At 41.8% G+C, this 17,557-nt stretch overlaps 1 protein-coding gene across 1 annotated transcript in view; it reads left to right on the top strand.

Moving 5' to 3' along the window:
• Nucleotides 1-17,557, top strand: part of LOC134407543 (fatty-acid amide hydrolase 1-like) — a 32,366-nt gene continuing 14,809 nt past the window's right edge. The window contains exons 1-7 of the mRNA XM_063139404.1: nt 1-190; nt 3,202-3,315; nt 6,748-6,891; nt 9,938-10,071; nt 14,291-14,497; nt 15,323-15,363; nt 16,270-16,394. Of these exons, the coding sequence (XP_062995474.1) occupies nt 20-190; nt 3,202-3,315; nt 6,748-6,891; nt 9,938-10,071; nt 14,291-14,497; nt 15,323-15,363; nt 16,270-16,394 (936 nt within the window). The 5' untranslated portion in view covers nt 1-19. The remainder of the gene's footprint in view (nt 191-3,201; nt 3,316-6,747; nt 6,892-9,937; nt 10,072-14,290; nt 14,498-15,322; nt 15,364-16,269; nt 16,395-17,557) is intronic.

The following is a 17,557-nucleotide window of genomic DNA, read 5'->3' as shown; positions in this document are numbered from 1 at the left end:
TCGCCTGCGAGACGAGAGGATGAGCCCCGCCAGCTTGATCTCCGCGCTCTTGTGCTGCTCGGCCGCGACGATTCTCTTGCTGAAATGGCGGCGACGGAGGAGGCTACAGAGGAAGGTCGAAGCGGCGCAGCGGAGGCGAGAGAGCGCCTTCCAGCAGATGGGCAAAGCGGTCCGCAGGTTCAAAGAACAGGTGGGTGGAGAGCCCAGGGGCTCTTCTCTGAGCATGCTTGAAAGTCTGATCGCAGCTGTCCCCGACCTGGTGCTTGTGTATTTACTACAACTCCCAGCATTTTATGGCCATGGGCCAGTCTGGCTGGGGCTGATGGGAGGTGAAGTCCAAAACCTCTGGAGGGCACTAGGTTGGGGAAGGAGAGCAACGGAAGATCGGGGAATTTCAAATGCAGGAAAACTAGTTGATTTGCTCCCCTCGAGGGCAACAGGGCAGAACCGGCATTAGCCCTCCCCCACCCCAACTTCAATTGTGCAAGAAATCAATGTCGAACCGCTGGGGAGGACTCCCCGTGTACCTTAAGGGTTACCTAGTTTTGATTATGGTGCTTTTTCTTTTTGCAGTAGTGTAGTGAAGGGAGAAGCTACACCTGCCCATAGATTAATAGAATAGTAGAGTTGGAAGGAGCCTATAAGTCCAACTCCCTGCACAATGCAGGAATCCACCTTAAAGAATCCCTGACAGATGGCTGTCCAACTGCCTCTTGAAGGCCTCTAGTGTGGGAGAGCCCACGACTTCCTTAGGTTTAATTGGTTCCATTGTCGTACTGCTCCAACAATCAGGAAATTTTTCCTGATGTCCAGTCAGAATCTGGCTTCCTGTAACTTGAGCCCGTTATTCCGTGTCCTGCACTCTGGGAGGATTGAGAAGAGATCTTGGCCCTCCTCTGTGTGACAACCTTTCAAGTATTTGAAGAGTGCTATCATGTCTCCTCTCAATCTTCTCTTCTCCAGGCTAAACATGCCCAGTTCTTTCAGTCTCTCTTCACAGAGCTTTGTTTCCAGACCCCTGATCATCCTTGTTGCCCTCCTCTGAACACGCTCTAGCTTGTCTGCATTCTTGGAAGTGTGGTGCCCAGAACTGGATTCAATACTCAAGATGAGGCTTAACCAGTGCTGAATAGAACAGAACAAAAACTGCAATTTTTTGTTGCTGCTGTTTCGTACCTTAAAAGGCACAGGCTGGGTGGCATAAGCGTTGGTCCCCAAAAGGTCATGCCAGCATAAATCTATTCCTCTTTAAAGTGCCATAATACCCTTTTTATTTCTGCCATAAAAGACCAATGCAGCTTCCTAAGTGAGTGGAGGATTTGAACCCTAGTCTCAATCCAACACTTTAACCTAGCCTTTCTGAACCTGATGAACTACAATTCCCATCAGCCCTGCTCATTGGTCATGTTGGCTAGAGCTGATGGGATTTTGAAGCTGGGGTACAGTAAATCTTTTGCATATTTAGACAGAAAAAAGTCCTAGAACTCCCAGAAATGCTGGCTGGGTAATGCTGGAAGGTATTGACTTTCTCCCCCTGTTTTAACATGCACAGGATTGTGCCTTAAAACATCTGGAGGGGGCACCAGGTTAGGGAAGGCTGCCTTCAGCACACTGAACAGCATGTTTTAGACAGCAAAGCACAACAAAGTTTCCGTTTAGAAACTTGGAAAGTTCCCAGTGATTTTCACTATTAGTTCGTGGTCTGGCATTCTAGTATAAACCCAGGTTCTGTTTGCACATCTGTGGCCAATGTGCAACTGGGTAAATAATGTTTTGCATTAAGGAGTGGTCCAAAGCCTCTTTTATCAGATGGATCAAAGTTCCACAACTAAGCAGAGTAGTCCCAGAGCCAGATCAGGAGTGCCAAAGAGTGCAAAAGCTTAATGAATATTTAAATGTGGCAACTACATAATAGCGTGGCAGCCATATTGATGATGTCATCACACAGCCCACCACCACTGGAATTTTGTAAGACTCACTTTTCTGAGACACTTATGTCATATATAAACAAAAATATCCACTAAGCTTTTGCACTCTTTGGGTAAATAAATCCTGCCTGGCTCTGGGACTGGAGCCAACTTCTATTATTACTGCAGTCACACCTCAGTAAAAGCCTACATTAATTTGCATAGTATGGTGAGAGCAGTGATTCATGTGTATCTCAACTGCCAAACTGGAGTGTTTGCTGCATGCTCAAATCCTTAATGTGTACATCACCATTGAGTTGAGGAATTCTATTTACTGAGCAAATTGTTTCACATTCATAGTTTCTCTCCTTAGGCAGAAACCAGGCACCAACCCCTATGAAGTGCTTTATGTTGTTAAAACATTAATAATGTGATCTTGTACATATTTACTCAGAAATAATCTTCATTGAATTCAATGGTGTTATGGATTTGGCCTTTGTTGAATAATTTCAAGCTGTAGCTCCAGTATTTAGGAGCTATATTTGGCCATGAACTGAACTGTAGCTGCTTAATAAGACTTCAAACCAAGCATATACCAAAAATTGTTCCAGGGAGGATTGAGTTTTGGTTTTGTACTAACAAGAATTGTGGGGGAGGTTATTAAAGCATAACATCAAAATAAAACTTGCATAAAATAAAAATCTTGTTATAAGGGGGAGCATTGTAAAAGATTCTTCGATCTTAATAGCATAACAGGAAATAGTGCATTTCTTGTTCTTAGACCTTTAGTCTTAATAATTTAAATGAAGAGTTCTTATCTACGTACAAAGATTCTTATTCAGCTCTGAATATGCCCTTCAGCCTTCTAACCTGAGGAATTTAAAATCTAACACAGGGAACAATAGGGGTAAACAAGAAAGAACATGCAATTGTTTCAGTGAATGTATTTAGGCTTTTTTTCATGCTTAATTTCAAGATGCCATGAGACCGTAGATCCTTATTACTTAATGTGCAGCCTATATAACAATCTTCATCTCTTTCCCCCTCCCAGAAACTCTTGCAAAATAGGCTGTTCTTTGTTCCCATTTTACAGATGAGGAATTGCTGAAAAAAACACCATCCAGTGTGTTCATGGTCAACTGGGGATTTGAGCCATTATCTTGCGTTCCAAGTCAAATACTCTGTTCAGTGGACCACATCAGTCTATACAAGGTCCCCCTTCTTGTGAGGGTGGTTGTGGAAGCGGATAAAATGATCAGGAATAAAAGTCTTTTTTTGTTTGTTTCTCCTTCAGAATCCAAGTCACCAACCAACACCCATCTTGTCTTTGGCTCTACCTGCGCTTTGTGAGAAACTTAAGGATGGCTCACTCTCACCTGAGACTGTCTTCTATACTTACATGGACAAGGTGAGCAACAGCCAGCTTCAAACCATTAAGCATGTTGCATAGCAGGTAATTAGAAATACAGAGAATTAAATAAATAGTAAGGTTAGTAGTACCAATAGAGAAGACACAAGCAGGTTCACAATGAATTCTGGGTAACTGACATAAAAATGATGGTCAAGTTGACCTGGATGATATCCAACGAGCATATGCTCATTTAATAGCCTATAACTTGGGCCAAAAGTTTATTTGTGTCATGAACAGGTGTGAGAATATATTATTCCAGGTCAAAAGTGTACTTAATGTTTTTGCTTATGAATTAATGAGCAAAAGTATTGTGTAAGGTATGCACATCAAAAACTTGATATACATATGTCTTAAAATATAGACAAGTTTTAATTAACAAAATTTGAGGAAAGAATTATCTTCTTAAAGATAATTCAAAATTGATCTTATCTAGCTGAAGGATGTAGATGTAAATCTTTTATATATGTTCCAATTTTTTAGAATGTGTAATAACAATGAAATAATTAAGACTGTGAACCCTAATTTATGGGCCAGTTGATAATAATAGTTCTGGGGAAATTTCTACACAAAAAACGTATAAATACCACCTGATTTTACAATACTGGAGCCTCTTCCTAGAAGCTCGCCATCATGCCTGAGTACCAGTTGAATAGCCTACGTGGTATAGTGGCTAGAGTGTTGGACTGGGAGTTTGGAGAGCTGGTTTCTAGACCCCACTCAGCCATGGAAGTTCACTGGGTGACTTTCAGCCAATCACAGACTCTCAGCCCAACCTACCTCACAAGGTTGTTGTTATGGAGTAAAAAATAGTGAGGATGAGAATTATGTACACCACCTTGGGTTCCTTAAGGAGGAAAAAAGGCAGGCTATAAATGTAATAATAAATAAAACAAATATTCAGTACTGAGTAGGAAACTTGGTACTCAGATTGAGATCTCTTCTTTTTAAAGTATTAAGACTAGAAGTTGAAGAACAAGAAATGGTTAAGAAGTGCTATGACTTGTTAAACTGTTAAGATCCGAAGATCTTTAGCAATGCTGTTTAATAACAAATGTTTTTAATGTTATTATATACATGTGATAATCTTACATGATGTTCTAAGCATATTTATGATAAATCATGGAACAAAAAAGATTTTAACTAGCATTCAAAATGCTAGTTAAACCTAAGGGTGTAACCCTATGCATGTTTAGATATGCTAGGAGTTGCAGGACTTTGTCCTATCTAAATTTGCATAGCATTTATTTGGTTCCCATGGCACTTTATAGAGGGGCAGAGGCTCCTTGCCCTGAGGAATTTAAAATCTAACACAGGGAACAATAGGGGTAAACAAAAAAGAACATGCAATTGTTTCAGTGAATGTATTTAGGCTTTTTTCATGCTTAATTTCAAGATGCCATGAGACCCTAGATCCTTATTACAAAACCTGGATTGCAACCCAGAAAACAATCCTAAATGTGCACTTTATTTAGATGTATTTAATTTGCTATTAGGTGGTAAACGAGGAGCTAAATGCTTCCAAAGTACTGAACTATAGACATATAGGTTAAACAAAGTCTCATCTATAACATGTTCAGAATCCCACAAACCTCAAGCATTATAACATCTGGCAATTTCAGATTATAGATATCAGAATAATCTCAGATATTTTGTTGGATCCGGATTTAGTCATACTTAGAATAGACTCACTGAAATCAATGGGACTTGAGTTAGTCATGATTAACTCAAGTTCCATTGAGTACACAATGGGTGTACTCTAAGATCTGATTTGCACATCACAGCAGCAATTCCTGGGTTGTTTAACCATGGAATTGCAGTAACAAGAGGATCTTGTGAGACATGTGCTCTTCATTTTTAATCAAATCAACAACCCCAGAGCCGTTCCTAAGTTGTTTCGTGATGTGCAAACTTTGTGGTGGTCTTGCAAAAGGGCAAAGGCATACTGGATTAAAATACATGCATTAATGCAATTTTTTAAAAATAAATAAATGTAGAAATGAAACCAGAAATGTTTTTGCTTGGACTGATGGATGATCAATTAAAAGAGAAAGGATTGTTTTTCCAATATATGACAATGGCGGCAAGATTGTTATATGCGCAATATTGGAAAAAACACAAGTACCATCAACGGAAGAATGGCTCCTAAAGGTGTTGGAATTGGCTGAGATGATGAAACTAATGGCGTTAGTAAAAGAAAAAACAATAGCTTTATATGTAATGGACTGGAAACCTTTTATTGAATATATAAAAGAACTGCAAAAGGATGATTTATTTGTATGTGGATTTTATATATAACTTGTATTCTTGCCTTTGTTAAATATACTTGTTTGCTCTTATGAAATTCGCACCTGGTAAACTAGAAATATGACACTTGCCGTCTGACACGAAGATCACTTTAAATGGAATATAGCCTTATGTATTTGTGACCATTTTAGTAGTTGTTTATGTTGTGATGTAGTTTGTATAGTTTGTTTTGTTGTTTTACCTTTCTTTATGTGTTCTGTTTATGTGGAAAATTAATAAAAGTATTAATGGGAAAAAAGGAAACTCTTAATTGTTTATGGATTAAACAATTCAGAGTTAACTCAGCAGCAAACCATGGATTAACTTAATTAACTTAATGTGTGAATCTGTAATCCAATGGTTATAGATTCACACATCATAAAACAACCCAAGCAGAAATGACAAGAGTGTGGTTTATGCATTCTGTTCATCCCCACAATTCATGGGTTAAACAACCAATGAATTCCTGCCAATGAATATGTGAATTGCTACCAATGAATATGAAAACAAGCAATGAATATGTGAACTGTGGCATATGAAAAGGGAAAGAATAGGTTTGGTTACAGGCTTAATTTCAAGAGGTCATGGAAACCTAGACTCTTATTATTCAATGTGTAGCATATTTAACTATCTTCATCACATTCCACCTCCCAGCAACTCACTCAAAATAGGCTGTTCTTGTTCCTGTTTTCCAGATGAGGGCGTAAGTATGACTACATCTGGATCCAACAACTTTTTCTTGTCTAGACCTTGGCCATAGCTAGACCTAAGGTTTATCCCTGGATCGTGCAGGGGTCAAACCTGTTCATCTAGGTGACACACAGGGGATCCAGTGCTCAGGCAGGGGTGAACCCCGGATGATCCCAGAATAAACCTTAGGTCTAGCTGTGGCCTAAGTGTCTTATTTTCTTCTTTGAGAGGGAGAAAAGAGGCATTGAGCACAATAAAACAAAAAATAAGTAAAGAAAGAAAGGTAATGAGGAAGACTCAAAATACTACTGTTCTCTGCCATTTTGATGCTTGCCTCTTTTTTCGGGGGGCGGGGGAGCTTTAATTTCTCCCATTGCAAAGGCATTTTCCGAGTACAGCCTTATCTAATAGAATACATCTCTTAATGAAGGGACTGATTTTTCTTGCTTTACACAGGCCCTGAAAGTGACTAGGGATATCAACTGTCTGACTGATTATCTGGAAGATAGTGAATCCCAGCTTCTGCATGTGAAAAATCAGGAGAAGAAAGGTTTGCTCTATGGGGTTCCTGTCAGCATCAAGGACTCCATTGAGTGCAAGGTACAACCAGTGTTGATCATGGACAGGGGTGCTGGGCATTCATGTGACAAAACAGTAATTGGGTATGGAACTTTCCTAATGGTTTGTGGATAAGTTAGATGTCTATGCTTTGAGCTAATTTTAGTAGGGGCTGTTCTAATCATCCAGTTGTGAAACAAGAATGAATAATGGATATGGGGTTTGAATCCTATTTCTTAGGATCCGGTCTCTCCAGGATGTGGTCCTATCAGTTTGGGGTAGTTTACATGAGCTGTTATTTTTACAATGGTAGCCTCCATAGTTTGGTGTGGCGATCAGTCTTTGTGAATGCTCTCATATATGTCAAGAGCAGGCCCCTTGACATGTTGGAGCGCCTTTTTAAAGGCGTATTGTCCTGTGTGTTTGGTTGTGATTTACTGTGTCTTCACGCACTCCATCATAGAATACTTTCCAGCACATGGTGATCTTGTGTGAACTTTCCATGTGTCAAATCATTCAGAAGATCAGTTGCCCCATCAGAAACCTTTGTGAAATGTCTACACAGTATTGGCTTCAGCCTATGTCTGGGCTGCTAGAGTGTATTATCATGAGCTTACACGTTTCTTTCTCAATAGATGAAATTGTCCATAATTTTCTTTTTCTTTTTTATTGTCCATAATCAGCTGTCTCCTTGGACTCAGCTGTCTCCTTCTTTACTTCCTCCTTATCTTCAACTCTTGATAATCTTACTCCATCTACACTCGGATAGTTCGCCCTTCTCAACCCCAACCGTGGCTCACCTCTTTCCTCCGCTACCTTCGCTCTTGTTCCCGGGCAGCTGAACGCCTTTGGCGTAGGACCAGGGACTGGGTGGACTTTGTCCATTACAAATTTGTACTCTCCTCTTTCTCTTCTGCCATTTCACTGGCCAAACAGCAGTATTACTCAACATTGATCCAGTCAAATGCTATGCATCATCAGCGGCTCTTTGCGTCCTTCAACTCTCTTCTGAAGCCTAATCCACCATCTCTTCCCGCCTCTCTGTCTGCTAATGACTTTGCCTCTTTTTTCAATGCTAAAATCCAAACTATTCGCTCTGATCTGGCCAGCTCTGCTCCTCTTCCAGTTCCTGTTCCTCATCTGTCGGTTCCTCCTGCAAATTTCTCTGCGTTTCCTTCGGTCTCAGCTGATGAACTGTCTACAATACTGCGCTCTTCGAAGCCCTCCACTTGTTCTCGTGATCCTATTCCTTCTTGCGTCTTTATTAATCTTATCCCCGCTATCCTCCCTTCCTTGCTTCATATTATTAATTTTTCTCTGTCCTCTGGTTCATTTCCTTCTGCTTTTAAACATGCTACAGTCTCTCCTATTCTCAAGAAACCTACTCTTGATAGGCTATCTCTGTCTAACTACCGACCTGTCTCTTTGTTGCTGTTTGTTTCAAAGATCCTGGAGCGTGTGGTCTACTCTCATTGTCTTGATTTTCTTTCTGGTAACTCTGCTCTGGATCCTTTTCAATCTGGATTCCGTCCTTTGCATTCCACTGAAACAGCCCTTACTAAGATTACCAATGATCTTCTTACTGCCAAGTCTAAAGGCCATTATTCCGTTCTTATTCTCCTTGATCTAACTGCAGCCTTTGACACGGTTGATCATGATCTTCTCTTAGATTCCCTTCATGACCTTGGATTTTGTGGCTCTGTCTATAACTGGTTTGCCTCCTATCTAGCGGGTCGCTCTTTCAGCGTGTTGGCTAATGGCAGGTCGTCTCCTTCTTTTCCCCTTTCAGTAGGGGTTCCGCAAGGCTCGGTGCTTGGTCCGTTGTTGTTTTCTTTATACATGTTGCCCTTGGGTAATCTTATTCAATCTCATGGCCTCCAATATCACCTGTATGCCGATGATACACAATTATATCTTTCATCTCCGGATCTTTCTCCTGATGTTCACGATCGTATCTCGGCATGTCTTTCAGATATCTCAGCTTGGTTGCTTCATCGTCGTTTGAAACTTAATATGGCAAAGACTGAATTGCTTGTTTTTCCTCCTAAACCTTCTCCTCATCTCTCATTCTCTCTTACTGTCAATGATGTTACACTTACTCCAGTCAAGGAAGCTCGTAGTCTTGGCTTTATATTTGATTCCTCGCTCTCTTTTATTCCTCATATTGAGGCAGTAGCTAAATCCTGTCATTTTTTCCTGTATGATATAGCCAGGATTCGCTCATTTTTGTCTGTCTCTTCTGCCAAGACGCTTGTTCATGCATTGGTTATTTCTCGGTTAGACTACTGCAACCTTCTTCTCTCTGGCCTTCCTTCTTCTCACATCAGTCCGTTGGTTTCTGTTCACCACTCTGCTGCTAAGATCATCTTCTTGGCTCGCCGCTCTGACCATGTTACTCCACTTCTGAAATCTCTTCATTGGCTTCCAATTCACTTCAGAATCCAATATAAACTTCTCCTGTTGACCTACAAAGCTTTTCACTGTCAAGCTCCTTCCTATCTCTCCTCTCTCATCTCACACTATTGCCCCGCTTGTGCTCTTCGCTCCTCTGATGCCATGTTTCTCGCCTGCCCACGGGTCTCTACTTCCCTTGCTCGGCTTCGTCCATTTTCTTCTGCTGCCCCTTATGCCTGGAACGCTCTTCCAGAACATTTGAGAACTACAAGTTCAACCGCAGCTTTTAAAGCTCAGCTAAAAACTTTTCTTTTTCCTAAAGCTTTTAAAACTTGATTTTGTTCTGACTTTATACTGTTTTACCCTACCCTGTGCCTGTTTGCATTCTCTTCACCTCCTTATTGTTTTATTATGATTTTATTAGAATGTAAGCCTATGTGGCAGGGTCTTGCTATTTACTGTTTTACTCTGTACAGCACCATGTACATTGATGGTGCTATATAAATAAATAAATAAATAAATAATAATAATAATAATAATAATAATTTTCAAGAATATTATTAGCCAATTCATTCAACTTTTTTATTTATTTATTTCTGCTGTACTGCAGCCAACACCATTGCATGATATTTAATGTTTCTGTGGGGAAACTGAATCTCATCTTCATACTCCTTCCCACCCACCCCACTTCCAGAGTCATGACTCCACATTGGGCCTGGTGAAGTATCTCAACCAGCCAGCAGCAGCAGATGCAGTTGTAGTCCAGGTCTTGAAACATCAAGGAGCAATTCCATTTGCAAAAACCAATGTTCCCCAGTCTTTGCTGAGGTAAACAATCACATTTTTCCTGCTTTATTGCATATATGGACTTTTACACAAACACTGAGCAACTTATTCACTGAGACTCAATCCAGACAAGATGGAGGTACTGTTAGCGCAGCGGTTCTCAACCTGTGGGTCGGGACCCCTTTGGGGGTCGAATGACCCTCTCACAGGGGTCGCCTAAGACCATCGGAAAACACATATTTCCGATGGTCTTAGGAAACTGTATTGACTGAACTATGTCATGTATCATCTTTTGTATTATTAAAGCTATTGTTATGTATTATTTTCATTAGCAAATATCCCATGACAATGGATCGTGTAGAGAAGAATGAAAATAAGTTTATGGTTGGGGGTCACCACAACATGAGGAACTGTATTAAAGGGTCGCAGCATTAGGAAGGTTGAGAACCACTGTGTTAGTGGGTGGTTCATCTGTCTGGCGAAGTGATGTTTGCCCTGTCCTGGATGGGGTTGCACTCTCCCTAAAGGATCGGGTCCATAGTTTGGGGGTGCTCTTGGATCCAGAACTGTCACTTGAGGCACAGGTGAACTCAGTGGCAAAGAGCACCTTTTATCAGCTTAGGTTGATATACCAACTACGCCCTTATCTGGACAGAGATAGCCTAGCTACAGTTATCCATGCTCTGATAACCTCTCGTTTGGATTACTGCAATGCGTTATACGTGGGGCTGCCTTTGAAAATGGTCCGGAAGCTTCAACTGGTACAAAACAGGGCAGCCCGTTTACTAACAGGGACTAGCTGGCGAGATCACATTATGCCAGTCCTTCTACAACTTCATTGGCTGCCAGTCCAGGTCCGGGCCCGATTCAAAGTGCTGGTATTGACATTTAAAGCCCTAAACGGTTTGGGGCCAGGCCATCTGAAGGAACGCCTCCTCCTGTATGTACCTGCCCAGACCTTAAGGTCATCCACAGGAGTCCTTCTCTGTGATCCCCTGCCAAAGGAAGTGAGGTAGCTGGCTACTAGCAGGAGGGCTTTCTCTGCTGTGGCACCCCGGCTGTGGAATGAGCTCCCCAGAGAGGTCTGCCTGGCGCCTACACTGTACTCTTTTCGTCGCCAGCTGAAGACCTTTTTATTCTCTCAGTATTTTAATACTTAATTTTAACTTAAATTTAAATTTTACTATTCTAACTTTGTATTTTAAGTTTATATCAATTTTGCTGCGTGGTTTTGTCCTGGTTGTGCTTTTTATACTGCATTTTGTATTTGTGCTTTTAACCTGTTGGTTGCTTTATTATGGCTTTAATTTTTGTGAACCACCCAGAGAGCTTCAGCTATTGGGTGGTATAAAAATGTAATAAATAAATAAATAAATAAATATTTTAGACATCACAAGACTGGCCAAAATGAGGTCTTCTGTTGCTAAATGTAAACCTTTTATATGGGACAATTGTGTGATGCACTTGTTTATAGATAAATAAAATTTGTACAAATGCTGTCCAGGACAATACTCCCAATTGTCCCTAGACAGGGTGAACACAAAAGGTGTACATTGGACACCACAAAACCGCTCCCCTTATTGTCCTAAAATGGGGCTTCTAAAGCCCATCTTTGTCATGTGGAAAAGTATTTACACATTGGACATTGTGAGGGTGACAATGGGGCAAGGTAAATAGTTTTGCTAGCTCTGCAAAAATCTGTTGTCTGGCTATTGGCAAGCTAGTTTCTATTGCTTTGCACTGTCTTGAAATCGGCCTCTGAATAGCAATGGAATAATTGCTTTATGATTGCCAAGGGGCAAATGCTTTTACATGACTCTCTCTTCCCCCACTCCTTCAGGGCAGTTATTGGAAGAGGGCAGATAACTTGGGTTACGTTTAATTTAAGTAATGTTTAGTTTCTTAATCCATGGACATCTCTCATTTTGGAAAGTTTCCTTTCCTTTCCTCGCCTACCAACCTTTTCCCACCCTCCCTAATTGAAGAAATATGATGCTGGTTATCTTTTCCTTAGTGGTAAGAAGAGGGGCACTCTGCACATGCTCAACTGGAAGTCGGAGAAGTGTTAGCCACCGTAGCATGTTGTTTCCTCTCTTCCTTCCCTTTCCCAGCAGTAAAGAGCCAACTTGGTTGCTGATCATTTTGTTTTTAATATTTTTGTGACTTTATTTTTGTTAGCTGCCTTGTGAATCCATGTGATTACAGGGCAGGGTATAAATATCTCTACCTATAAAGCAGAAAGTGTGTGTGTATCACGTATATCCTGAAAGGTTTACCCACTTCCACATATGGTACTGCCTTAATGCTGTTCACCCAGACAGGTCTTCGTGTACATGGATAAAAAAAAAAATCTAAAACATGAATTTTGGGGGTTTAAATATTTTTAAAGAATTTAATAAAAAACCTAGGTTTACGCCTACACTTCTCAGCATGCTTTGGATGGAACTCCCAGCATGCCTTGGGTGGGAGGCCATTGTGATTCCTAAACTCCGTCTCAAGCTGTCAACCCAATTCCACATAAAAGGAAACAACCCACATATAGGCTGCATCCATTTACAGTGCTTCCTCCCACCTGCTATGTGTGGTTTTAAAATCATAGATACAACAGCATGTCTTTGAGAGGCTGAACTCTGGACATGCTCAAAGGCACCCTGTCCTGATATTGGTTTTCTCAGAAACTGAGGGAAGCACACGTGCAGCCTTCACCTTTAAGAAGGAGGGAGGGAGGGAAGGAGGAAAGGGAAGCACTCTGCACATGCCCAGAGACAGGCTTGATGAAGGGGGGCAAGTGCCCGGCCCAGTCCTGGCCCTTCAGTAGAGGCACTTCCTGATGGAGACCTTTGTGGGTTAGAAGTGTGGGCTGAGGCAGTCCCAGCAGGACTTTGCCAGAGTTGTGCTGCTTACCTCTCCTCCTTGGCAATGCTACTCTTCGCTGCTCTGTCAAGGAGCAGCATCAGCCACAAGAGGAGGAAAGCGCCTATAAGAGGACATGGACATCCGTGGGCTACCAATGGCATACTGGGAGGTGTAGTATTGACATCACTATCTCTCAGTCCTAACTCGACCCCCACTAACTGACTTTCCCCAACTGCCACTAAGTCTGTCCACCATTCCATTCTAGCCTTAGCTGTCAGTCATTCCTCCAGTCACTCTTCTGTTTCAATAGCCTTGGGTGGGAGGGAAGATTTATCAGGCTGTGGCAGCCATCATCTGGAAGTGGCTCGCCATCCTGGACCTGAAGGGAGAGCGCCTGGGTTGGCTGCCTCAGTTAATAGGCCCCATCCGGATCAGAAGAGAAGGAGGTTGCAGCTCTGGGCAAAATGCATGCTGGGAGTTGTAGTTTTTGTTTTCTGTGGGGATAAGGAATATCATGACAACAACTTCAAGAGGGCCCTGGCCAGGTGTTGAGCGTGAGAGAGAGAGAGAGGCCCTGTTCAGAAGACACTTTAAACCATGGCTTTAACCATGGTGAATAAGGCTTTTTTAAGGTGTCTTCTGAATGGGGCCAGAGAGAGAGAAGAAACTAATTTAATTTGTTTTAAAATCACCTGACAGGCCTAGGACAGGCCTACCTTCCAGGATTGTTGTGAGGGTAAGGGGGGGAATTAATTTAATTTGTTTAAAGGTTAACTCACAGTCCTGCTACTTTAAGATGGTGGATCCACCTCCCTACTATATGTTATTCAGATATCTGGGCAATTCCAGGAATATTTTGAAAATATATTTTTAGGTTTGAATCTTTTTTAACTGGTAGAAAGGGTGTTTGCATCCTGATTGTTTTTGAAGTTTAGATGGCTGCCCCAGCTAAGGCATTTCAGGTAAAACAAAAAATTGTGGTTTATCATGTAGCTCTAATTTAAAATACAGTTCTTATTAAAACAATTTCCCATTTATTCTAACAAAACAATTTACTAACTCAACCAAACTAAAAAACCCAAGCAACCTAAAGATGACTAAGTTGTGGAGAAATTTATTATATATCAAATAAATATTATAAACATTATTCACGGACCAGAGCAACGCCGAGCATATCAGCTAGTCTTAAATAACTAAACTGGAGCATTGATCTAATCGCAAGCAGTTGGGCAAGGGAGCTGCAACGGTCACATGGGCAGGGTGAGGGCTTGGTCATGAGCCAAATGATCCCCATCTGGAAGGGTATTGCAGCAAAAGATTTCAGGCTAGCCTTGACTGTTGACTGCATTCTCGCTCCCTCTCCCTCCCTCCCTCTCCCTCTCTCCCTCCCTCTCTCTCTCTCCAGTTTTGACTGCAACAATACTATCTTTGGCCAGACAGTGCATCCTATGGATCACACCAAAACTCCAGGTGGTTCTTCAGGAGGGGAAGGTGCTCTTATTAAAAGTGGCGGATCCATTCTGGGCATTGGCACGGATGTAGCAGGCAGCATTCGTATACCGGCTGGTTTCTGTGGAATTTGTGGATTCAAACCCACAGGCAACAGGATTAGGTACAATGCAACATCAGCTCCTTAAAAATGGTGCTTAGCTTAAAATACACAGATTAAAATATCATTTAAAACCTTTCTCCAGGGCTGGCATCTGTGCTAAATGAGGAGGCAGGTGACTTTGAAGGCAGCAACAAGTAATAAACCCAAGTAGCAAAAATCAACTAGTCACTCTGATGCACATTGGGCTGGGCCATTAAACCTTTATTATTGTGTATGTTTGAGAGGCTTCAGTCCTATACTCATCTGGGAGTAAGCCCCATTGAAATCAGTGGGGCATAATTCAGAGTAAAGTAGACACATATAGAATTCCACGGTCAGTCCCTCCTTTTCTCTGTGCACAAGCAATTAACCAGTTGTGAGCTTCTTAGATTTAATTAAACCAGCCTTCCCCAACCTGGTCCCCTCCAGATGTTTTGGACTACATCCCCCATCAGTCCCAGCCAGCATGGCCAATGGTCAGGGATGATGGCAATTTTAGTCTAATGCGTCTGGAGGGGTTGGAGAAGGCTGATTTAAAAAGTAGGATAAACGGCTCCCCTCCAGATGTTTTGGACTTTAATTCCCAAAAGCCGCAGCCAGCAGGGCCAACGGTAAGGAATTCTGGGAGTTGCAGTCCAAAGCATCTGGATGGCACCAGGTTGGGGAAGGTTGAGCTAGAGTGCCTTCTCCCTTGTTCCATGGAGAGGATCTTCAAAGGCACCTGAAGAAGCATCCACGCCAAGGCGTTCTCATTTAGAACAGGAGCGAAGTGTTGTTGTTGAGAACTGGGAACCCTGACAGCTTTGCTAAAACTTCACTCTTCTTCTTTTGGTGATCTTTTCATAGCAAAAAAGGAATTATACCAAGCATCCGTGGGCAGAAATCAGGTAGGTGATATTCTTATTTGCATGGTTGAAGAGGGATGTCAGTGTGGTGACTAATGTGGCACTTCAGCATTCTCACTCCATCATTGGTTTCCCCTCTCACAATGTACCTCCCACATCTTGTCAGCTGTGTGCAGTGGGTTCTAATGACATCCGATTTTTGATTGGTTTTGGTTCATATTTTGCTGTCATGTCCGTGTGTTGCTCTGCAGTCATGAGGGCTAAAATGGTTTTAAAAATTAAATCACTTTTTGGTTGGTAGCGGATGTGGGAATTCTAACAAGAAATTCCCAGAAAGGTCTCTGTGGGCTGAGGGCTACATGGTGCCCACTCTTTCCTGAAATAAACCAATACCATGCCAGTTACTCCCATAGTTCCCTTTTGTGAAATTCCTTAATAGTTTTCAGGTTTCCCATTTTATTAAAAAAAACACCCTTCAATTTAGTTTTTTTGTTTTTTTTTTAATCTGTAGTTCAAACTGGGAAGGGAGTACAAAGAATTTAGCAGAAAAATGAATCATTCCGTATGTGTGTGAGAGAGAGTTTGTGTGTGTGTGTGTGAGAGAGACAGAGAGAGAGAGAAGTTGCTTCTTCTTGGACTTAATGACTCTGTTCAGATGACATGCTAAGCCACAGTGTTAAGCATTTTGAGCTAAATATTATGGCTTAGCATAATAAGTGTGAACCCTTCCTAACCATGGTGGCTACATAACCACAGTTTTAACACGCTCACTAACCATTTGCTGCAAAAAGGTTAGCGGCCTAACCATGGCTTAGTGTGTTTTCAGAACAGGCTCAATGTGATTTGCATTCTGTGGTGAATGGAGCTGTTGTGATCAGCACACCCGTGACACTTTGCTCCCATATGTTGTCCATGCCTGAGAGACCACCTCTTCTTCCTTGATTCCAGTTGCTGCAGGCATAGGTCCAATGGCAAGGGATGTTGAGAGCCTGGCTCTTTGCCTAAGGGCCCTCTTGTGTGATGAAATGTTCCGGCTGGATCCCACGGTGCCTCCCCTTCCTTTCAATGAGCAGGTGAGATCCTTGAAGGAACAGGTGCCCCTTTCTTTGCCCTTGGGAGACATGTTGAAAGAAGGGGGAAATTGACGAAAGCGCTCCATCTTCCTTTTCAGTGGCTGGACACCTTCCAGTATATAGTTTCTTTGTGTTCACATACAGAAATCCAGAGTGTAAAATAAATACCTTTCACACCTGACTCGTAGCACATATATGTACTTGCAGTGGATGGAAGTGGGCAAAAACACATAGAAATGGAGGTCCAATTTGCGGCTTCCAAACCTTTTGCTTGTAAAGAAGCACTTATTTAAAACATGCATGTGCCTCATCCATTGAGACTGGCATATGTATCTCCCACTTGGGTTTGTGCACTTATGTGCTGAATTTACCTTCTTCTATGAAAGTCCTCTATTTTTACAATGGCTTCTGGTTCATTCCTCAGCATGATTCTTAGTGCTAGTTTGGACCTTAAAGGGCCTGGTGCCAGATTACTTGAAGGACTACCTTTTCCTGCATAAAGCTGCCCAGATGTTAATGTCAGCCTCTGAGGCCCTGCTTTGGATCCTACTGTCTTCTGAAGTGAAGCAGGTGGTGACTGGAGACAAGGCTCTTTCTGTTGTGGCACCCTGTCTTTTGGATTTTTTTCCCAAGGGGTTTTGCCTTGCACCACCCTCGTTCTTCTTCATGGTCTCTGTGCATCACACATATCAATTCTGTGCCTGTGCTGAGCCTCAATTCGAAAAGCTTCTATAGCTGAGGAACATTTTGGTGGAAACCCCTCCCCCACCATCCACTGCACATGTCCTAATGAGTTACCTCTTATCTCCTCAGTTCTCTTTCAACCCCTAGCTGGTTGCCTCTTTGGGAGTTTTGCTCTTCTAGATTTTTTTTATCTTACTGAGGTGTTTTTTTCACATAGTTTAGTGTTCTTTCTCTTTGTTCTAGTTGTGTGTGTGTGTGTGTGTGTGTGTGTGTATATATATACATATATATATATATGTGTGTGTGTGTGTGTGTGTGTGTTTCTCGCTTGTTTGGATCACTATGGAGCATGCATATTTTTGTTTCCCTAGAATTTTTAGGGTTTTCCAGATCCACTGGCTAAGGAGTTTTAGAAACTTTGCGGATCTGGAGTTATGTTGGTGGCATGTCATTTGAATTGGTTGAAGTTACTTTGAATG

This window comes from Elgaria multicarinata, chromosome 1, assembly GCF_023053635.1.
Source record: "Elgaria multicarinata webbii isolate HBS135686 ecotype San Diego chromosome 1, rElgMul1.1.pri, whole genome shotgun sequence".
Taxonomy (NCBI): domain Eukaryota; kingdom Metazoa; phylum Chordata; class Lepidosauria; order Squamata; family Anguidae; genus Elgaria; species Elgaria multicarinata.
The sequence above is the reverse complement of the archived record's forward strand: the minus strand, read 5'-3'. Positions and strand labels throughout refer to the sequence as shown.